Source organism: Phaenicophaeus curvirostris, unplaced genomic scaffold, assembly GCF_032191515.1.
Source record: "Phaenicophaeus curvirostris isolate KB17595 unplaced genomic scaffold, BPBGC_Pcur_1.0 scaffold_333, whole genome shotgun sequence".
Lineage (NCBI taxonomy): Eukaryota > Metazoa > Chordata > Aves > Cuculiformes > Cuculidae > Phaenicophaeus > Phaenicophaeus curvirostris.
In genome coordinates, this window is record NW_027206935.1 from 22,023 (window position 1) to 45,156 (window position 23,134).

The window sequence follows — 23,134 nt, forward strand, 5'->3', positions numbered from 1 at the left end:
GTCCCCCTGTCCCCCTGTCCCCCCTGTCCCCATGTCCCCCTGTCCCCCTGTCCCCCTGTCCCCCTGTCCCCATATCCCCCTGTCCCCCTGTCCCCCTGTCCCCCCTGTCCCCATGTCCCCCTGTCCCCCTGTCCCCCTGTCCCCCTGTCCCCATATCCCCATGTCCCCCTGTCCCCCTGTCCCCCTGTCCCCCTGTCCCCATATCCCCCTGTCCCCCTGTCCCCCTGTCCCCCCTGTCCCCATGTCCCCCTGTCCCCCTGTCCCCCTGTCCCCCTGTCCCCATATCCCCCTGTCCCCCTGTCCCCCTGTCCCCCTGTCCCCATATCCCCCTGTCCCCCTGTCCCCCTGTCCCCCTGTCCCCCTGTCCCCATATCCCCCTGTCCCCATATCCCCCTGTCCCCCTGTCCCCCTGTCCCCATATCCCCCTGTCCCCATATCCCCCTGTCCCCATGTCCCCCTGTCCCCATGTCCCCCTGTCCCCGTGTCCCCCTGTCACCTCTGTCCCTTCGCTCTGGTCCCTCTCACTGTCCCCGCGTCCCCTTTTATCCCAGGGGAGGTGACAACTCTTGGGGACAAAGCCACCACCCCCCCTTCTCCCCCCCCCCCTTCCTCCCCCCCCCCCCAGTGCCACCACCCAGGGCCCCGGGCACTTCCTTGTCTGACCCCCCCGGGCTGGACTGGGAGGGACTGGGGGGGCACTGGGGGCACTGGGAGGGGGACAGGGACACACTGGGGGCACTGGGACATACTGGGAGCCCTTTTTCCCTCATTTCCCCCCTTTTCCCCCCGTTTCCCCCCTTTTTCCCCCATTTCCCCACTTTTCCCCCCATTTCCCCCCATTTTCCCTCCTTTTCCCCCTCATTTCCCCCCTTTTCCCCCATTTCCCTTCTCTTTTCCCCCTTTTTCCCCCATTTCCCCCTTTTCTTCCCCCCTTTCCCTTCTTTTTACCCCTTTTTCCCCCCATTTCCCCCCTTTTCCCCCCATTTCCCTTCTTTTTTCCCCCTTTTTCCCCCATTTCCCCCCTTTCTTCCCCCATTTCCTTTCTTTTTACCCCTTTTTCCCCCCATTTCCCCCTTTTTTCCCCCATTTCCCTTCTTTTTTCCCCCTTTTTTCCCCCATTTCCCCCCCTTTTCCCCCCATTTCCCCCCTTTTCCCCCCCATTTCCCCCTTTTCCCCCCCATTTCCCCCCTTTTTCCCCCATTTCCCCCATTTCCCTTCTTTTTTCCCCCTTTTTTCCCCCATTTCCCCCCTTTTCCCCCTCATTTCCCCCCATTTCCCCCCTTTTCCCCCCATTTCCCCCTTTTCCCCCCATTTCCCCCTTTTCCCCCTCATTTCCCCCCTTTTCCCCCCTCATTTCCCCCCTTTTCCCCCTCATTTCCCCCTTTTCCCCCCCCATTTCCCCCTTTTCCCCCCCATTTCCCCCCTTTTTCCCCCCATTTCCCCCTTTTCCCCCCCATTTCCCTCCTTTTCCCCCCCTTTTCCCCCATTTCCCTCCTTTTTCCCCCCATTTCCCCCTTTTTTTCCCTTTTTTCCCCTTTTTTCCCCCCATTTCCCCTTCAACCCCCTCCTTTTCCCCCCCCAATTTCAGATTTTTGGGGCCGTTTCAACCTCCCCCCAAGGAAAAAAATAATAAAAAAATAAAAAAAAAATTAAAAATAATAAAAAAATTAAAAATTTCGATTTCCTGATATTGCCCAATTCTGCTGGATTTTCCCTCATTTTTCCCCTCGGGGCGTTTGCTCAAAAATAGGCATTTTTCCCACCCCAAATTCCCCTTTTTTCCGGCGCCAGGGATGAGGTAAAAAATTCTGGGTGGGTTTTGGGTCCCCAGGGAATTTTCAACGGAATTTTGATTTTTTTAATTTTTTTTTCCTGTTTTTCCCTCAAAATCCAGGAGGGAGGAGGAAAAAATTGGAGGGTTCGGGAGGCGCCGGTGAGGATTTGGGGTGAAAAAAGAGGGTTTTGGGGGGGGAAAAGGAGGGTTTGGGGGGGGAAAATGAGGATTTGGGGTGAAAAAAGAGGATTTGGGGTGAAAAAAAAAGGATTTTTTAAAAAAAACCAGGATTTTTCTTTGGAAAAATGAGGATTTGGGGTGAAAAAAGAGGGTTTTTGGGGGAAAAATGAAGGTTTTTTTTTAAAAAACAGGATTTTGGGGGGAAAATGAGGATTTGGGGTGAAAAAAGAGGGTTTTGGGGTGAAACAATGAGGGTTTTGGGGTGAAAAATGAGGATTTGGGGGGAGAAATGAGGATTTGGTGGGAAAAAAGAGGGTTTTTTGGGGAAAAAAGGGGGTTTTGGGGTGAAAAATGAGGGTTTTGGGGGTGAAAAAAGAGGGTTTTTTGGGGAAAAATGAGGATTTGGGGTGAAAAATGAGGGTTTTTGGGGGAAAAATGAGGATTTGGGGTGAAAAATGAGGGTTTTGGGGGAAAAAATGAGGATTTTGGGGTGAAAAATGAGGATTTTGGGGTGAGAAATGAGGATTTGGTGGGAAAAAAGAGGGTTTTGGGGGGAAAAATGAGGATTTGGGGTGAAAAAAGAGGTTTTTTTCGGGAAAAATGAGGATTTGGGGGGAAAAAAGTGGATTTTGGGATGAAAAATGAGGGTTTTTGGGGAAAAGGGATTTTGGGGTGAAAAATGAGGGTTTGGGGTGAAAAAAGAGGGTTTTGGGGGGAAAAATGAGGATTTTGGGGTGAAAAAGGAGGGGTTTGGGGGGAAAAATGAGGGTTTTGGGGTGAAAAAAGAGGATTTGGGGTGAAAAATGAGGGTTTTGGGGGGAAAAATGAGGATTTTGGGGTGAAAAATGAGGGGTTTGGGGTGAAAAAAGGATTTTTTTTTGAAAAACAGGATTTTTTTTTGAAAAATGAGGATTTGGGGTGAAAAAAGAGGGTTTTGGGGGGGAAAATGAGGATATTTTTGAAAAAATGGGATTTTTTGGGGGGAAAATGAGGATTTGGGGTGAAAAAATGAGGTTTTTGGGGTGAAAATGAGGTTTTTTTTTGGAAAAAACAGGATTTGGGGGGGGAAAATGAGTATTTGGGGTGAAAAATGAGGGTTTTGGGGTGAAAAAAGAGGATTTTGTTTGAAAAAACAGGATTTTTTGGGGAAAAATGAGGATTTGGGGGTGAAAAATGAGGATTTGGGGTGAAAAAGGAGGATTTTTTTTTGAAAAAACAGGATTTTTTTTGGGAAAATGAGGATTTGGGGTGAAAAAAGAGGGTTTTGGGGTGAAAAATGAGGATTTTTGGGGTGAAAAAAGAAGATTTGGGGGTGAAAATGTGGATTTGGGGTGAAAAAAAAGAGGATTTGGAGTGAAAAGGGAGGGTTTGGAGGCAAAAAAAGAGGATTTGGGGGAGAAAATAGGGGGATTGGGGGTGGAAAATGAGGGTTTTGGGGTGAAAAATGAAGGTTTTGGGGTGTAAAGAGCATTTTGGGGTGAAAAATGAAGGTTTTGGGGTGAAAATGAGGGTTTTGAGGTGAAAAAGAGGGTTTTGAGGTGAAAAATGAGGGTTTCGGGGTGAAAAAAGGAGGATTTTGGGGTTAAACATGAGGATTTGGGGTGAAAACCGAGCATTTTGGGGTGAAACATGAAGATTTTTTTGGAAAAAAATAGGATTTGGGGGTGAAAAAAGAGGTTTTTGGGGTGAAAAAAGAGGATTTGGGGGTGAAAAAAGAGGGTTTGGGGGTGAAAATGGAGGATTTGGGGGTGAAAAAGAGGGGTTTTTTGGGGAAAAAGGGTTTTTTCGGGAAAAACAGGATTTTGGAGTGAAAAATGAGGATTTTGGGGGTGAAAATGAGGGGTTTGGGTAGAAAAATGAGGATTTTGGGGGTGAAAATGAGGGTTTTGGGGGTGAAAATGAGGATTTGGGGTGGGAAAAGGAGGATTTTGGGGTGAAAAAAGAGGATTTAGGGTGAAACCCGAGCATTTTGGGATGAAAAAACAGGATTTTGGCTTGAAAAATGAGGATTTTTTTGAAAAAAAATAGGATTTGGGGGTGAAAAAAGAGGATTTGGGGGTGAAAAATGAGGGTTTGGGGTGAAAAGGGTTTTTTGGGGGAAAAAACAGGATTTTGGGGTGAAAAAGAGGATTTTGGGGTGAAAAAAGAGGGTTTCAAGGTGAAAAAAATAGGGTTTTGGGGTGAAAAATGAGGGTTTTGGGGTTAAAAATGGGGAAAATAAGGGGAAATGGAGAAAGAGGAGGGGAGGGGGAGAATCGGGGGGGGAGGAAATGAGGGAAATGGTTAAAAAGGGTTGAAAAGGGGGGGAAATGGTTAAAAAGGGGGGGAAATGGTTAAAAAGGGGGGGAAATGGGGGGGAAATGGTTAAAAATGGGAGGGAAATGGGGGAAAATGGTTAAAAATGGGGGGGAAATGGGTTAAAAGGGGGAGGAAATAGGTTAAAAAAGGGGGGAAATGGTTAAAAATGGGGAGGAAATGGGTTAAAAGGGGGGGAAATGGGTTAAAAAGGGGGGGAAATGGGGTGAGAAGGGGGGAAATGGGGTGAAAATGGTTAAAAAAGGAGGAAAAAGTGGGGAAAATGGTTAAAAAGGGAGGGAAATGGTTAAAAAGGAGGGGAAATGGGGAGGAAATGGTTAAAAATGGGAGGGAAATGGGGGAAAATGGTTAAAAATGGGGGGGAAATGGGTTAAAAGGGGGAGGAAATAGGTTAAAAAAGGGGGGAAATGGTTAAAAATGGGGAGGAAATGGGTTAAAAGGGGGGAAATGGGTTAAAAAGGGGGGGAAATGGGGTGAGAAGGGGGGAAATGGGGTGAAAATGGTTAAAAAAGGAGGAAAAAGTGGGGAAAATGGTTAAAAAAGGGAGGGAAATGGTTAAAAAAGGGAGGGAAATGGTTAAAAATGGGAGGGAAATGGAGGAAAACGGTTAAAAAGGAGGGGAAATGGGGAGGAAATGGTTAAAAATGGGAGGGAAAAGGGGGAAAATGGTTAAAAATGGGGGAAATGGTTAAAAAGGGGGAAATAAGGGGGAATTGGGGAGAAATGGGAAGAATATAAACTAAAAAAAAACATTTTTGGGGGTGAGTGTATGGAAAAAAGTGGATTTTGGGGCGGATGCAGGAAAAAACTGAATTTTTGTGGCCGAGAGCAAGGGCCAAAAAAATCGGGGGGTTGATAAAATGAGTGAATTTGATGGTTTTTGCACCGTTCGCAGCGAAAAAAAGAGCCATGGGAGGAGGAAAAACCAGAGCCCTGCTGAGGGCTCGAGTGGTGGCAGCGTGGGGTGAGTCCCCGGGGGGGAAAATGGGGGGAAACACAAAAAAAATGGGAAAAAAACCCAAAAAATGGGGGAAAAAGTCCAAAAAATGAGGAAAAAACCCAAAAAATGGGGGGAAAATGCCCCCAAAATGGGTTAAAAACCTAAAAAATGGGAGAAAAAGCCCCCAAAATGGGGAAAAGGCCCAAAAAAATGAGGAAACCCCCCCCAAAATGGGGGGAAAAAGCCCCCAAATGGGGAAAAAGCCCCAAAAATGAGGAACAAAAGCCCCCAAAATTGGGAAAAGGCCCAAAAAATGAGGAAAAACCCCCCAAAATGGGAAAAAAGCCCCCAAATTGGGAAAAATGTCCCAAAAATGGGGGGAAAGCCGAAAAATTGGGGAAAAAAAGCCCAAAATGAGGAAAAAAGCCCCAAAAATGGGAAAAAAGCCCAAAATTGAGGAGGAAAAAAGCCCAAAATTTGAGGAAAAAAGCCCCAAAATTGGGAAAAAAGCAAAAATGAGGAAAAAAGCCCAAAAATGAGGAAAAAAACCCCAAAAATTGGGAAAAAAGCCCCCCAAACTGGGACAAAAAGCCCCAAAATTGGGAAAAAGGTGCAAAAAATGGGAAAAAAGCCCAAAAATTGAGGAAAAAAGCCCCCCAAATGAGGATAAAAGCCCCCAAAATGGGGAAAAAGCCCCCCAAATGGGGAAAAAGCCCCAAAATTGAGAAAAAAGCCCCCCAAAATGTGGGAAAAAAAGCCCCAAATGAGGAAAAAAGCTCAAACAATGAGGCAAAAAACTCAGAAAATGAGGAACAAAAGCCCCCCAAATGGGGAAAAAGCAAAAAAATTGAGGAAAAAAGCCCAAAATTGGGAAAAAAGCCCAAAAATTGAGGAAAAAAGCCTCAAAATTGGGGAAAAAGCCCCCCAAATGGGGAAAAAGCCCAAAAAATGAGGAATAAAGCCCCCCAAAATGAGGAAAAAAGCCTCAAAATTGGGAAAAAAGCCCCCAAAATGGGGAAAAAGCCCAAAAAATGAGGAAAAAAGCCCAAAAAATGAGGAAAAAAGCCAAAAAAATGGGGAATAAAGCCCCCAAAATGAGGAAAAAAGCCCCAAAATTTGGGAAAAAACCCAAAATTGGGGAAAAACCCCAAAAAATTAGGAGAAAACCCCCAAATTGGGAAAAAAGTCCAAAAATTCAGGAAAAAAGCCTCAAAAAGGGGGGAAAAGCCCCAAAATTGAGAAAAAAAGCCCAAAATTGAGGAAAAAAAGCCCAAAAATTGGGAAAAAAGGCCAAAAATTGGGAAAAAACCCCCAAAATTGGGAAAAACGCCAAAAAAAATGGAGGAAAAAGCCCCCAAATTGGGAAAAAAGCCCCCCAAATGGGAAAAAAGCACAAAAATTGAGGAAAGAAGTCCAAAAATTGGGAAAAAAAGCCCAATAAATGGGGAAAAAGTGCAAAAATTGAGGAAAAAAAGCCCAAAATTGAGAAAAAAAGCCCCAAAATAGAGGAAAAAAAGCCCCAAAATTGGGAAAAAAGGCCAAAAAATGGGAAAAAAGCCCCAAAATTGGGGGAAAAAACCCCAAAATCAGGACAAACGCCCCAAAACTGGGAAAAACGCCCCAAAAATTGGGAAAAATGCCCCAAAATTGGGAAAAACACCACAAAATTGGGACAAAAACCCAAAAAAATGAGGAAAAAAGCCCAAAATTGAGAAAAAAAGCCCCCAAATTGTGGAAAAATGTCCAAAAATAGGGGAAAAATATCCAAAAATTGGGGAAAAAAGCCCCCAAAATGAGGAAAAAAGCCCCCAAAATGGGAAAAAAGCACAAAAATTGAGGAAAAAAAGTCCAAAATTTGGGAAAAAAGCCCAATAAATGGGGAAAAAGCCCAATAAATTGAGGAAAAAAAGCCCAAAATCGAGGAAAAAAGCCCCAAAATAGGGAAAAAAGGCCAAAAATGGGAAAAAAGCCCAAAAATTGGGGGAAAAAAGCCCCAAAATAGGGAAAAAAGCCCAGAAATTGGGGAAAAAGGCCAAAAAATGGGAAAAAAGCCCAAAAAATGGAGGAAAAAGCCCAAAATTGAGAAAAAAAGCCCCCAAATAGGGGAAAAGTGTCCAAAAATTGGGGAAAAATGTCCAGAAATTGGGGAAAAAAGCCCCAAAATTGGGAAAAAAGCCCAAAAATTGGGGAAAAGTGTCCAAAAATAGGGGGAAAAAAGCCCCAAAATGGGAAAAAAGCACAAAAATTGAGGAAAAAAGTCCAAAAATTGGAAAAAAAGCCCAATAAATGGGGTAAAAGCACAAAAATTGAGGAAAATGCCCAAAATTGAGAAAAAAAAGCCCCAAAATAGGGAAAAAAGGCCAAAAATGGGAAAAAGACCCAAAATTGGGGAAAAAGGCCAAAAAATGGGAGAAAAAGCCCAAAAAATGGAGGAAAAAGCCCAAAATTGAGGAAAAAAGCCCCCAAATTGGGGAAAAGTGTCCAAAAATTGGGGAAAAATGTCCAGAAATTGGGGAAAAAAGCCCCCAAAATGAGGAAAAAAGCCCCCAAAATGGGAAAAAAGCAGAAAAATTGAGGGGAAAAAGTCCAAAATTTGGGAAAAAAGCCCAATAAATGGGGAAAAAGCCCAATAAATTGAGGAAAAAAAGCCCAAAATCGAGAAAAAAGCCCAAAAATAGGGAAAAAAGGCCAAAAAGGGAAAAAAACCCCAAAATTGGGGAAAAAAGTCCCAAAATAGGGAAAAAAAGCCCCAAAAATGGAGGAAAAAGCCCAAAATTGAGAAAAAAAGCCCCCAAATTGGGGAAAAGTGTCCAAAAATTGGGGAAAAATGTCCAAAAATTGGGGAAAAGCCCAATAAATGGGGAAAAAAAGCCCAAAATTGAGAAAAAAAAGGCCCAAAAATAGGGGAAAAAAAAGCCCAAAAATGGGGGAAAAAGGGCAAAAATTGGGGAAAAAAGCCCAAAAAATGGAGGAAAAAGCCCAAAATTGAGAAAAAAAGCCCCAAAACTGGGGAAAAATATCCAAAAATTGGGGAAAAATGTCCAAAAATTGGGGAAAAATGTCCAAAAATTGGGGAAAAAAGCCCAAAAATTGGGAAAAAAGCCCCCAAAATGTGGAAAAAAGCCCCAAATGAGGAAAAAAGCTCAAAAATGAGGAAAAAAGCCCAGAAAATGGGGAAAAAAGCCCAAAAAATGGGGAAAAAAGCCCCAAAAATGGAGGAAAAAGCCCAAAATTGAGAAAAAAAGCCCCCAAATTGGGGAAAAGTGTCCAAAAATTGGGGAAAAAAGCCCAAAAATTTGGAAAAAAGCCCAAAAAATGCGGAAAACCCCCCAAAATCGAGAAGAAGAAGCCCCCCAAGCGGGTGTTGACCCCCTCTCCGCGTCCCTTCTCTCCCCCAGCGGCGTTCCACCTCCTCTGCGCGTCCTCCTGGGCTTCTCCCCACCTGGGCGAGGACTTTGCGGTGGCTTTTCTGCAGAACGGGCTCCAGCGGAGCCTCCGCAGCGACTTCCAGCTCCTCATCACCCCTTCCGGGTCCTCGTCCTCCTCCTCCTCCTCGTCCACCATCACCATCTCCATGAAGAACCCCGGCTTGCGGATGACCCTCCAGCCCCCCTCCAGCCGGACCCTGGCGGTGAAGATCCCCCCCCAAGCCGAGCTGGTGGGCAGCGAGACCTTCGAGAACGTGGTGGTGGTGAGGTCCGAGCGCCCCGTCTCCGTCGTCATGCTCAACGAGAAGCCCACCTCCGGCGACTCCACCGTGGTCCTCCCCGTCCCCTCCTGGGGCTCCGAGTACTTCGTGGTGACCCCCAACGTGGGCACCCAGCTCTACGGGGAGTTCGCCGTGGTGGCTTGGGATGAAACCACGGCCGTCGACGTCCACCTCAAAGCTCCCGTGACTTTCCGAGGTCGTTCCTACCCCCGCGGCTCCGTCCTCTCCGTCCTCTTGGAGCCTTTCCAAGCCCTCCAGCTCCAAAGCTCTTCAGATCTTTCCGGCACCAGGGTCGTGGCCCAGAAACCCGTCGCCGTCTTCACCGGCCACACCTGCGTGTCCCGCTTGACCCGGTGCGACCACCTCGTGGAGCAGCTCCAGCCCGTTGCCAGCTGGGGAACCACCTACCTGGTCCCTCCTCTCCCTTTCGAGACCCAAGCGGACATCGTCTACGTCTCCACCTCCCAACCGAGCCGCGTGGAAGCTCAACACGGAGCCACCAAGACCATCCGGGACCTCCGGCCGAGCCGCTCCACCCTCTACGGCCTCCAAGCTTCCAATTCCTTGTCCATCTCCTCCGACGTCGGCGTCCAGGTGGTTTTCTTCGCCGACGGAGGCTTCAAAGGCTCCGTCTCCTACGATCCCTTCTTCATGATCGTCCCCGCCGTCTCCAGCTACTGCTCCTCCTACATCGTCTTCTCCTTGGAAGGTTACGAGAACCACGTTGTCTTGGTGGCCAAAACCTCCGAGACCTCCGGCTTGACCCTCAACAAGGCTCCCTTGAAGGACTTGGCTTGGAAGCTCATCCCGGGCTCCGATTATTCCTGGGCTGGGAAGATCTTGGGGTCCCGCTTCGGCGTCTACGTGGTGGAACACGAAACTTCTCCCTTCGGCGCGTGGAACGTGGGGATCTGGGAGGAGAAATCCTACGGCTCCGTCGGGGTTTGCAACACGGGTGAGTGTCCACGGTCGCCTCCGACCTCGTATTTCGCGTCCCGCCTCCGAGTTGTGGTTGGAATTGGAGGAAAATCCAGGTGGTCCTGGAGTTTGGAGGGTCCCTAACGTCCTCGTAGACCATAAATGTTGAGCTTGAAGCTAGAGACGGACCCAAAACGAGAAGTTTTCCATCAAAATTTGGGTTCTTCTCTTGAAGAACGAGCCCAGCGCCGTGGGATTCATTAAAATAATCATCTTTAATTAAGGAAGCGAGGAGAGGAGCCTCAAGAGGTCAAGCTAGAGGGTCAAATCTAGGGTTGAGGTGGCTCCGACCTCTTGGAGATCAAGGTTTCTCTATAAATAAATCAATTTTAATTAAATAATCAATGAAAGAAGCCTCAGGAGGTCAAGCTAGAGGGTCAAATCTAGGGTTGAGGTGGCTCCGACCTCTTGGAGATCAAGGTTTCTCTATAAATAAATCAATTTTAATTAAATAATCAATGAAAGGAGCCTCAGGAGGTCAAGCTAGAGGGTCAAGTCTAAGGTTGAGGTGGCTCCGACCTCTTGGAGATCAAGGTTTCTCTATAAATAAATCAATTTTAATTAAATAATCAATGAAAGAAGCCTCAGGAGGTCAAGCTAGAGGGTCAAATCTAGGGTTGAGGTGGCTCCGACCTCTTGGAGATCAACGTTTCTCTATAAATAAATCAATTTTAATTAAATAATCAATGAAAGGAGCCTCAGGAGGTCAAGCTAGAGGGTCAAGTCTAAGGTTGAGGTGGCTCCAACCTCTTGGAGATCAATGTTTCTCTATAAATAAATCAATTTTAATTAAATAATCAATGAAAGAAGCCTCAGGAGGTCAAGCTAGAGGGTCAAGTCTAAGGTTGAGGTGGCTCCAACCCACCTGAGATGAAGGTTTGAGTGAATCTAGAGGAGATGAGGAGACGTTGCTTGATGCTCCGAGGACGTTGTGATGCTGGCGACGTCCCCGTGGGTGCGAAACCCGCCTCCAACGCAAACTTTTGGGGTGGCTTCTCCTAGATCCCTGCCGGCTGGTGACGTGTCGAGCCAAGGAGACGTGTCAGGTGGAGAAGGGGGAGGCCAGATGCCTCCCCGACTACCTGGGGACCTGCCTGGGGTCCCCAGATCTGGAGTTCCGCACCTTCGATGGGGTCTCCGTGGACGTCCCCGCCGGCTGCACCTACACCTTGACCAAGACTTGCGGCCACGACCCCTCCTTGGAGCCTTTTGTGGTGGAGGAGGAGATCGAAGGCGACTCCAAGGGGCGGTTGGCCAAGGTCTACGTCTACGGCTTCAATATCTCCATCCACAAAGGAGAAGGAGCCACCGTCCAGGTGGGGTTCGCCTTCAAAAATCCCAAAATTCCCTTGATTTCCATCATTTGGAGCCAAGTTCCCTCTTTTTTTCACACCCAAATTCACTTATTTCCTTGATTTTCCCTCATTTCCTTGGTTTCCCCTCATTATTTCCTTGATTTCCCCTAATTTCCTTGATTTTTCCTCATTATTTCCTCGATTCTCCCTTATTTCCTTGATTTTCCCTCATTTCCTTGATTTCCCCTCATTATTTCCTTGATTTCCCCTCATTATTTCCTCGATTCTCCCTCATTTCCTTGATTTTCCCTCATTATTTCCTCAATTCTCCCTCATTTCCTTGATTTCCCCTCATTATTTCCTTGATTTCCCCTCATTATTTCCTCGATTCTCCCTCATTTCCTTGATTTTCCCTCATTATTTCCTCGATTCTCCCTCATTTCCTTGATTTTCCCTCATTATTTCCTTGATTTTCCCTCATTATTTCCTTTAATTCCCTCATTTCCTTGATTTTTCCTCATTATTTCCTCGATTCTCCCTCATTTCCTTGATTTCCCCTCATTATTTCCTTGATTTCCCCTCATTATTTCCTTGATTTCCCCTCATTATTTCCTCGATTCTCCCTCATTTCCTTTAATTTCCTTTTATTTTAGAAATTCTTTAGACTTTTTTTTAAGGAAAAATGATTTTTTTTTCAGAAAAATGCCTTTATTCACTTTTTTTTAAGGAAAAAAAGCCTTTTTCCCCTGTTTTATCCTTTTGTTTTTAGGAAAAAGCCTGTATTCCATGGATTTTTCTGAAAAAAATAGATTTTTATACAATTTTTTTAAGGAAAAAGGCTTTTCCCCTCGTTTTTTTTCAGGAAAAAATCCTTTACTTCCTCTTTTTCTTTAAAGAAAACCAATTATTCCCATTTTTTAAAGGAAAAAGTTCATTGATCCCTGTTTTTCTAAAGAAAAAAAGTCTTTATTTTGTATTTTTTTAAGGAAAATGTTCTTTATTTCCCAAGGGAATTTCAGGAAAATGAGGGAATTTGGGGATTTTAGGGAAAAAATGAGGGAATTTGAGGGAAAATGAGGGAATTTATGGAAAAAATGAGGGAATTTGAGGGAAAATGAGGGAATTTATGGAAAAAAATGAGGGAATTTGGGGGAAAATGAGGGAATTTATGGAAAAAAATGAGGGAATTTATGGAAAATGAGGGAATTTATGGAAAATGAGGGAATTTGGGGGAAAAACGAGGGAATTTGGGGGAAAAACGAGGGAATTTGGGGGAAAAACGAGGGAATTTATGGAAAAAATGAGAGAATTTATGGAAAAAATGAGAGAATTTATGGAAAAAATGAGGGAATTTGGGGGAAAATGAGGGAATTTATGGAAAAAATGAGGGAATTTGGGGGAAAATGAGAGAATTTATGGAAAAAATGAGGGAATTTGGGGGAAAATGAGGGAATTTATGGAAAAAATGAGGGAATTTGGGGGAAAATGAGAGCATTTATGGAAAAAATGAGGGAATTTGGGGGAAAATGAGGGAATTTATGGAAAAAATGAGGGAATTTGGGGGAAAATGAGGGAATTTGGGGGAAAAATGAGGGAATTTGGGGGAAAAATGAGGGAATTTGGGGGAAAAATGAGGGAATTTATGGAAAAAATGAGGGAATTTGGGGGAAAATGAGGGAATTTATGGAAAAATGAGGGAATTTATGGAAAAAATGAGGGAATTTATGGAAAAAATGAGGGAATTTGGGGGAAAATGAGGGAATTTATGGAAAAAATGAGGGAATTTATGGAAAAAATGAGGGAATTTGGGGGAAAATGAGGGAATTTATGGAAAAAATGAGAGAATTTATGGAAAAAATGAGAGAATTTATGGAAAAAACGAGGGAATTTGGGGGAAAATGAGGGAATTCATGGAAAAAATGAGGGAATTTGGGGGAGAACGAGGGAATAAGAGAAATTTAGGGACCAAGATTGAGTAAAAAAATCCAGTGGAACCACCTTCAGATGCCTCCAAGACCCACCCGGTGAGGTTCCCTTTATCCTCGGGGTCCAAAAACTCTGGAGATCCAAAAATTCTGGAGACCCAAAACCTTCTGGACATCCAAAACCTCTGGAAATCCAAAACTCTAGAGACCCAAAAACCTTCTGGAGACCCAAAAACTCTTGAGATCCACCAAGTCTGGAGACCCAAAACCCTCTAGAGACCCAAAACCTCTCGAGATCCACCAAGTCTGGAGACCCAAAACCCTCTAGAGACCCAAAAACTCTTGAGATCCACCAACTCTAGGGACTCAAAACCCTCTAGAGACCCAAAAACTCTGGAGATCCACCAACTCCAGGGACCCAAAACCCTCTAGAGACCCAAAAACTCTTGAGATCCACCAAGTCTGGAGACCCAAAACCCTCTAGAGACCCAAAAACTCTCGAGATCCACCAACTCCAGGGACCCAAAACCCTCTAGAGACCCAAGACCTCTTGAGATCCACCAACTCCAGGGACCCAAAACCCTCTAGAGACCCAAAAGCTCTTGAGATCCACCAAGTCTGGAGACCCAAAACCCTCTAGAGACCCAAAACCTCTCGAGATCCACCAAGTCTGGAGACCCAAAACCCTCTAGAGACCCAAAACTCTGGAGATCCACCAACTCCAGGGACCCAAAACCCTCTAGAGACCCAAAAACTCTTGAGATCCACCAAGTCTGGAGACCCAAAACCCTCTAGAGACCCAAAAACTCTCGAGATCCACCAACTCCAGGGACCCAAAACCCTCTAGAGACCCAAAAGCTCTTGAGATCCACCAACTCCAGGGACCCAAAACCCTCTAGAGACCCAAAAACTCTGGAGATCCACCAACTCTAGGGACCCAAAACCCTCTAGAGACCCCAAAACTCTTGAGATCCACCAACTCTGGAGACCCAAAACCCTCTAGAGACCCAAAACCTCTGGAGATCCACCAACTCTGGAGACCCAAAATCCTCTAGAGACCCCAAAACTCTGGAGATCCACCAACTCTGGAGACCCAAAACCCTCTAGAGACCCAAAACCTCTGGAGATCCACCAAGTCTGGAGACCCAAAACCCTCTAGAGACCCAAAAACTCTTGAGATCCACCAAGTCTGGAGACCCAAAATCCTCTAGAGACCCCAAAACTCTGGAGATCCACCAACTCTGGAGACCCAAAACCCTCTAGAGACCCAAAACCTCTTGAGATCCACCTCAAAAATGGATCCTCGGTGAGACCCAAAGCTGATTTATGACCCTGAATGAGGTTCCTCCCACCCCACGGTCCCAACCCACCTGAGATATTGAGCTCTGAAGCTCCAGGAGATGGTTTTGTGGTGACCCGGGTGGGTTTGGACCTTCTCCTCCCTCACGGATCCAAAGATTTGGGGCCAAACGGGTGGTCGACCTCCGTAATTCCTCCTTTTTGGAGGAAACGTCTCGTATTTACGTGGGTTTTTGACTTCTGTGGAGCTGACTCCTCCTTCTCCTCCACCTCCCCAAGGTCAACCACCGCCCCACCGCCCTCCCGGTGCTTCTGGAAGGAGGGAAGGTCCAAATCTCCCGCAACGAGGGTCGGCTCGTCCTCCAAACGGCCTTCGGCCTCCAGGTAACCTACGATGAGGATGGGGCCTTGCTGGTGGCCGTGCCCAGCGGCTACTTCGGAGCCACCTGCGGCCTCTGCGGCAACTTCAACGAGGACACCGAGGACGAGATGAAGCTCCCTGAGGGCTCCAGAACGGCCGACGTCCACGATTGGATCCGAAGCTGGCGAGATCCCACCTGCCGGGAGGATCCTGGAGACCAGGAGAAGCTGGAGGACCTTGGTGAGCTTCAATATGAAGCCCTAAAGGAGAAATAAGGACCTTAAAAGTCCATAAAACATGGAATTAGGTCTTGAGGGCCACCTCGTGGGGTATCTCAGGGGCTTCCAAGCCCTTGGAGGCACCAAGAAAGGGGTTGGGAGGCACTTTTCATGCTAAAACACCTCAAAATTCCATAAAATCTCACCTTAAATGTCCATAAAACATGGAATTAGGGCTTGAGGGCCACCTCGTGGGGTATCTCAGGGGCTTCCAAGCCCTTGGAGGCACCAAAAAAGGGGTTGGGAGGCACTTTTCATGCTAAAACACCTCAAAATTCCATAAAATCTCACCTTAAATGTCCGTAAAACATGGAATTAGGTCTTGAGGGCCACCTCGTGGGGTATCTCAGGGGCTTCCAAGCCCTTGGAGGCACCATCTGAGCCGCCACCTCCGAGGTAGGAAAGAAAAAAAGGCTTTAATTCCACTTTTTAAGGGGAAAAAGCGCCTTTATTCCCTGTTTTTTTTCCTTTTTTTAAAGGAAAAAAGCCTTAATTCCCATTTTTTTTCCAAAAAATCAACTTTTATTCCATATTTTTGAAGGAAAAAGCCTTTTCCCTCCATTTTTTTGAGAAAAAAATCCCTTTATTCCCTATTTTCTCTCTTTTTTTAAAGGAAAAAAGCCTTTATTCCCTATTTTCTCTCTTTTTTAAAGGAAAAAAGCCTTTATTCCCTATTTTCTCTCTTTTTTAAAGGAAAAAAGCCTTAATTCCCTTTTTTTTTTCCAAAAAATCAACTTTTATTCCATATTTTTTGAAGGAAAAAGCCTTTTCCCTCAATTTTTTTCAGAAAAATCAACTTTTATCCCACGTTTTTTGAAGGAAAAAGCCTTTTCCCTCCATTTTTTCCCAAAAAAAACCTTTATTCCCAATTTTATCCCATTTTTTCCCCGAAAACCCCTTTTCTCTCTCTTTTTTTAACGGAAAAACGCATTTTTCTTCATTTTTTCCCAAAACCCCAACATTTATCTCATTTTTTTGAAGGAAAAGCCTTCCCCCTCCATTTTTTTCCAAAAAAAATTCCTTTATTCCCTATTTTATCCCATTTTTTCCCCGAAAACCCCTTTTCTCTCTCTTTTTTTAACGGAAAAACGCATTTTTTCTTCATTTTTTTCCAAAAACTCAACAGTTATCTCATTTTTTTGAAGGAAAAAGCCTTCCCCCTCCATTTTTTTCCAAAAAAAATCATTTATTCCCAATTTTATCCCATTTTTTCCCCGAAAACCCCTTTTCTCTCTCTTTTTTTAACGGAAAAACACATTTTTTCTTCATTTTTTTCCAAAAACTCAACAGTTATCTCATTTTTTTGAAGGAAAAAGCCTTCCCCCTCCATTTTTTTCCAAAAAAAATCATTTATTCCCAATTTTATCCCATTTTTTCCCCCCAAACCCCCTTTTCTCTCTCTTTTTTTAACGGAAAAACGCCTTTTTTCTTCATTTTTTCCCCAAAACCCAACATTGATCCCATTTTTTTTGAAGGAAAGACCCTCTTCCCCTCCATTTTCCCAGGAGCAACCCCTGGTTGCCACCACGAGGGACGTTCCTACCAGCTCCACGAGGAGTTTTGGGAAGACGGGAGCTGCCGGAGCCGCTGTCGCTGCGAGCCGGGGGGCGAGAAGACCTGCAGGAAGGCCGGTTGCAAACGCCACGAGAAATGCGTCACGCTCCGAGGGGTCTCCACCTGCCGGGCCTCGAGGTCCCTCACCTGCATCGGCACCGGGGACCCCCACTACACGACCTTCGACGGCCTCCGCTACGACTTCCAAGGAACCTGCGTCTACCAACTGGCCGCCCTCTGTTCCTCCTCCGACCCCACCTTGGTCCCCTTCAACGTCACCGTGGAGAACAACCACCGGGGCAGCAGAGCCGTCTCCTTCACCAAAACCGTCACCCTGGAGGTCTACGGCGCCCGCGTCTCCATGAGCCAGGAGAACCCCCGCAAGGTCAAGGTAGGATGGGCACCGCGCCACCTCCCAGCCCCTCAAAACCCACCTTCTCATCTTCACAAACATCTCCATGAAGCTTCTCGACCTCAAGGACGTCTCCGTGGAAGCGTCTAGGTTGGGGGCTGGAAGCTCCAGGTGGAGACTGGAGGAGCTAGAGCCTTGAGAGCGTCGAATGGTGGGATGGGGTGGGGTGGAAGGACCTCCAAGTCGGCTGGAAACCCACCTTGTGTCATCAAACCAACTCAAATTTGGGTTGAACTTGACTGGAAACCCTCTTGAAGTCATCAAACCAACTCAAATTTGGGTCGAACTTGACTGGAAACTCTCCTTGTATCTTCAAACCAACCCAGATTTGGGGTCAGGTGGCTTCAAGAGGGTTTCCAGTCAAGTTCAACCCAAATCTGAGTTTGTTTGATGACATCAAGAGGGTTTCCAGTCAAGTTCAACTGAAATTTAGGTTGATTTGATGACTTCAAGAGGGTTTCCAGTCAAGTTCCACCTAAATTTGAGTTGATTTGGTGACTTCAAGAGGGTTTCCAGTCAAGTTCAACCCAAATTTGAGTTGGTTTGGTGACTTCAAGAGGGTTTCCAGTCAAGTTCCACCTAAATTTGAGTTGATTTGGTGACTTCAAGAGGGTTTCCAGTCAAGTTCAACCCAAATTTGAGTTGGTTTGGTGACTTCAAGAGGGTTTCCAGTCAAAGGGTTCATCAAACCAACTCAAATTTGGGTTGAACTTGACTGGAAACCCTCTTGAAGTCACCAAATCAAGTCAAATACGGGTTGAATTTGACTGGAAACCCTCCTTGTATCTTCAAACCAACCCAGATTTGGGGTCTGGTGGCTTCAAGAGGGTTTCCAGTCAAGTTCATCCCAAATTTTAGTTGATTTGATGGCTTCAAGAGGGTTTCCACTCAAGTTCAACCTAAATTTGAGTTGGTTTGATGGCTTCAAGAGGGTTTCCAGTCAAGTTCAACCTGAATTTGAGTTGATTTGGTGACTTCAAGAGGGTTTCCAGTCAAGTTCAACCTGAATTTGAGTTGATTTGGTGACTTCAAGAGGGTTTCCAGTCAAGTTCAACCCAAATTTGAGTTGGTTTGATGGCTTCAAGAGGGTTTCCAGTCAAGTTCAACCTGAATTTGAGTTGATTTGGTGACTTCAAGAGGGTTTCCAGTCAAAGGGTTCATCAAACCACCTCAAATTCGGGTCGAACTTGACTGGGACCCCTCCTCGCCTCGAAGGTTCCTCAAACCCAACCCGCCTCTTGAGTTCTTCCCACGAAGCCGGCGCCGCCGTTGACCTCCTCCCCCCTCCTCCAGGTCAACGGCTCCTTCGTGGAGCTCCCGTTCCGGCAGCAGGACCACTTGGAGCTCTACCTCAGCGGCGTCCACGGCTTCGTCCGCACCGACTTCGGCTTGAGGGTCTCCTTCGACTGGTACAGCTACGCCCGCGTCCTCCTCCCCGAGGCCTACGCCGGCTCCGTCTGCGGCCTCTGCGGCAACGCCAACGGCGACCCCAACGACGACCTCGTTAGCCGCCGCGGCGAGCCGGCCGCCGACGAGGTGGACTTCGGCCACAGCTGGATGGTGGACGAGGTCCCTGGTTGCTCCTCGGGGTGTCTCGGGGCTTGCTCGGCGTGTAACGAGGAGGAGAAGAAGATCTATCGCGGTGACGCCTACTGCGGGGTCATCGAGAGAGCTGGAGGACCTTTCCGGGCTTGTCACGGGGTGGTGGATCCCCAAGCCTTCCTGGAGGATTGCGTCTTCGACGCCTGCCACCACAAAGGCCACCGGGACACCGTCTGCAAGGCCGTCGGCGCCTACGTGGCCGAGTGTCAGGCCCGAGGGGTCCCGCTGGAGCCGTGGAGGACGCCCAGCTTCTGCGGTGAGCGGGGGGACCTCCAGACCTCACGGGGGGGACCCAACGTCAGCATGAACGAGGGGGCAAAGCGGCTTGAGATGAGGTGGGACACCTCGAATCGTCTCAAAACGAGGCCTCCGACCAGCTTTGAGGAGGTGGAACAACCCAACTCATCAAAAATGAGGTTCTAAACCACCTTTAGATGAGGTGGAACATCTCAAATTATCCAAATTGAGGCTCCAAACCACCTTTAGATGAGGTGGAACAACCCAACTAGGCCCCAAACCACCTTTAGATGAGGTGGAACAACCCAACTCATCAAAAATGAGGCTCTAAACCACCTTTAGATGAGGTGGAACAACCCAACTCATCAAAAATGAGGTTCTAAACCACCTTTAGATGAGGTGGAACAACCCAACCAGGCCCCAAACCACCTCTGGATGAGGTGGAACATCTCAAATCATCAAAAATGAGTCTCTAAACCACCTTTAGATGAGGTGGAACAACCCAACTAGGCCCCAAACCACCTTTGGATGAGGTGGAACATCTCAGATCATCAAAAATGAGGCTCTAAACCACCTTTAGATGAGGTGGAACAACCCAACCAGGCCCCAAACCACCTCTGGATGAGGTGGAACATCTCAAATCATCAAAAATGAGTCTCTAAACCAGCTTTAGATGAGGTGGAACAACCCAACTAGGCCCCAAACCACCTTTGGATGAGGTGGAACAACCCAAATCATCCAAATTGAGGCTCCAAACCAGCTTGGGATGAGGTGGAACCACTCAACTCATCCAATTAAGGCCCCAAATTGGGTCTTGGGGCAGTTGAGGAGGATCTTGGAGGAACATCTGGAGGAACCTGGTTGGTGGGACAGGGAGGGGACCTTTAGGGGAGTCTTGGAGCTCCATGAGGACCAGGATGGGGCAGTTGAGGAGGATCTTGAAGGAACATTTGAGGAACCTGGTTGATGGGACCTTTAGGGGAGTCTTGGAGCTCCATGAGGACCAGGATGGGGCTGTTGAGGAGGATCTTGGAGGCTCCTGGTTGGTGGGACAGGGAGGGGACCTTTAGGGGAGTCTTGGAGCTCCCTGAGGACCAGGATGGGGCAGTTGAGAGGATCTTGGAGGAACATCTGGAGGAACCTGGTTGGTGGGACAGGGAGGGGACCTTTAGGGGAGTCTTGGAGCTCCATGAGGACCAGGATGGGGCAGTTGAGGAGGATCTTGAAGGAACATTTGAGGAACCTGGTTGGTGGGACAGGGAGGGGACCTTTAGGGGAGTCTTGGAGCTCCATGAGGACCAGGATGGGGCAGTTGAGGAGGATCTTGGAGGAACATCTGGAGGAACCTGGTTGATGGGACCTTTAGGGGAGTCTTGGAGCTCCATGAGGACCAGGATGGGGCTGTTGAGGAGGATCTTGGAGGAACATCTGGAGGAACCTGGTTGATGGGACCTTTAGGGGAGTCTTGGAGCTCCATGAGGACCAGGATGGGGCTGTTGAGGAGGATCTTGGAGGCTCCTGGTTGGTGGGACAGGGAGGGGACCTTTAGGGGAGTCTCAGAGGTCTTTGAGGACCAGGATGGGGCCGTTGAGGAGGATCTTGAAGGACCATCTGGAGGTTCCTGCTAGGCGGGACAGCGCTGGGCCCCCTAGGAAGCTCCTGCGATGGAACGAAGAGCCTGGAACCCCCCCGAGATGTTCCTCCAACCACCAAACCGCCTCCTTGACCCCCAACCCCAACGGGAAGAGGAGGAGAAGCTCCGCTTTGACCTTCTCCTTCTCCTCCCAGGTCCCTCCTGTCCCCTCCACTCCCACTACGAGCTGTGCGGGAGCAGCTGCCCGGCCACCTGCCGCCCCGAGGTTGTCCCCGAGGCCTGCGCCACCTCCTCGGCTTGCGTGGAAGGTTGCTTCTGCGACCGAGGTTACCTCCTGAGCGGAGACGACTGCGTGGAGGCCACCGGCTGCGGCTGCGAGGACGGCGCCTTCTACTACAAAGCCAACGAGGTCTTCTACACCGCCTCGTGCCGCCGCCGCTGCCGCTGCCACCCCGGGGGGACCCTCGAGTGCAAGGACGCGGCCTGTGGAGACCACCAAGAGTGTCGGGTGGAGAACGGGGTCCTGGGCTGCTTCTCCGCGGGCTTCGGGCAGCTGGAGGTCTCCGGAGACCCTCACTACGTGACCTTCGACGGGAGGAGGTTCCACCTCCGAGGTTCTTGCGCCTACGTCTTGGTGAGCCTCTGCGAGGCCGCCGGGGGCTTGAGGAACTTCTCGGTGCTGCTGGAGCACGAGGCGGACGGCCAGAGCGACGTGACCTGGATGAAGAAGGTGGTGGTGGCCGTCCAAGGCTACGTGGTGGCCATGGAGAGAGGACGGAGCTGGGAGGTGACGGTGAGGCCGGATCTGCTGGGGGCTGGAGCTCGGGGGGGGGGGCCTTGAGAAGAGCTTATGGGGTCCAAGAGGTCTCCTGATCTAGATCTTGGGATGTTCTTGACCCTCGTGGTGTCCTTGACCCTCATCCCAGACCCTTCGGGGCCTCCAAACCCCTCCAGATCCACCATCCAAGACCCTTTGATGCCTCTGAGACCCCTCCAAACCCCGCCAGATCCCTCATCCAAGACCCCTTGGTGACCCCAAACCCCTCCAGATCCACCATCCCAGACCCTTTGGGGCCTCCAAGACCTCCTGATCTAGATCTTGGGATGTTCTTGACCCTCAGGATGGTCCTTGAGAAGATCTTATGGGGTCGACGAGGTCTCCTGATCTAGATCTTGGGATGTTCTTGACCCTCGTGGTGTCCTTGACCCTCATCCCCAGACCCTTTGGTGCCCCCAAACCCCTCCAGATCCACCATCCAAGACCCTTTGATGCCTCTGAGACCTCCTGATCCAGACACTGAGATGTTCTTGACCCTCGTGGTGTCCTTGACCCTCATCCCAGACCCTTTGGTGCCCCCAAACCCCTCCAGATCCACCATCCCAGACCCTTTGGGGCCTCCAAGACCTCCTGATCTAGATCTTGGGATGTTCTTGACCCTCAGGATGGTCCTTGAGAAGATCTTATGGGGTCAACGAGGTCTCCTGATCTAGATCTTGGGATGTTCTTGACCCTCGTGGTGTCCTTGACCCTCATCTAAGACCCTTTGGGGCCCCCAGACCCCTCCAGATCCACCATCCAAGACCCTTTGGGGCCTCCAAGACCTCCTGATCTAGATCTTGGGATGTTCTTGACCCTCAGGATGGTCCTCGAGAAGATCTTATGGGGTCGACGAGGTCTCCTGATCTAGATCTTGGGATGTTCTTGACTCTCATGGTGTCCTTGACCCTCATCTAAGACCCTTTGGGGCCCCCAAACCCCTCCAGATCCACCATCCAAGACCCTTTGATGCCTCCAAGATCTCCTGATCCAGACATTGAGATGTTCTTGACACTCATAGAGTCCTTGACCCTCATCCCAGACCCTTTGGGGCCTCCAAACCCCTCCAGATCCAGCATCCAAGACCCTTTGGTGCCCCCAAACCCCTCCAAACCCCTCCAGATCCACCATCCAAGACCCTTTGGTGCCCTCAGACCCCTGCAAACCCCTCCAGATCCACCATCCAAGACCCTTTGATGCCTCCAAGATCTCCTGATCCAGACATTGAGAAGTTCTTGACCCTCGTGATGTCCTTGACCCTCATCCCCAGGCCCTTCGGTGCCCCCAAACCCCTCCAAACCCCTCAAGATCCACCATCCAAGACCCTTTGATGCCTCCAAGACCTCCTGATCCAGACACTGAGATGTTCTTGACCCTTGTGGTGTCCTTGACCCTCATCCCAGACCCTTTGGGGCCCCCAAACCCCTCCAGATCCACCATCCAAGACCCTTTGGTGCCCTCAGACCCCTCCAAACCCCTCCAGATCCACCATCCAAGACCCTTTGGTGCCTCCGAGACCTCCACATCCAGACACTGAGATGTTCTTGACCCTTGTGGTGTCCTTGACCCTCATCCCAGACCCTTCGGGGCCCCCAAACCCCTCCAGATCCACCATCCAAGGCCCTTTGGTGCCCTCAGACCCCTCCAAACCCCTCATCCAAGACCCCTTGGTGACCCCAAACCCCTCCAGATCCATCATCCCAGACCCTTTGGGGCCTCCAAGACCTCCTGATCTAGATCTTGGGATGTTCTTGACCCTCAGGATGGTCCTTGAGAAGATCTTATGGGGTCAACGAGGTCTCCTGATCTAGATCTTGGGATGTTCTTGACCCTCGTGGTGTCCTTGACCCTCATCCCCAGACC

General features: G+C 48.3%; 1 protein-coding gene across 1 annotated transcript in view; it reads left to right on the forward strand.

Annotated features, from left to right (window-relative positions):
• The first annotated feature begins 1,902 nt into the window (after positions 1–1,902).
• The window catches only part of LOC138734955 (IgGFc-binding protein-like), a 30,056-nt gene continuing 8,824 nt past the window's right edge, over positions 1,903–23,134 (forward strand). The window contains exons 1-8 of the mRNA XM_069882784.1: positions 1,903–1,933; positions 5,166–5,234; positions 8,609–9,874; positions 10,900–11,213; positions 14,696–15,017; positions 16,561–17,000; positions 18,315–18,879; positions 20,649–21,247. Coding sequence (XP_069738885.1) covers positions 5,180–5,234; positions 8,609–9,874; positions 10,900–11,213; positions 14,696–15,017; positions 16,561–17,000; positions 18,315–18,879; positions 20,649–21,247 — 3,561 coding nt within the window. The 5' untranslated portion in view covers positions 1,903–1,933; positions 5,166–5,179. The remainder of the gene's footprint in view (positions 1,934–5,165; positions 5,235–8,608; positions 9,875–10,899; positions 11,214–14,695; positions 15,018–16,560; positions 17,001–18,314; positions 18,880–20,648; positions 21,248–23,134) is intronic.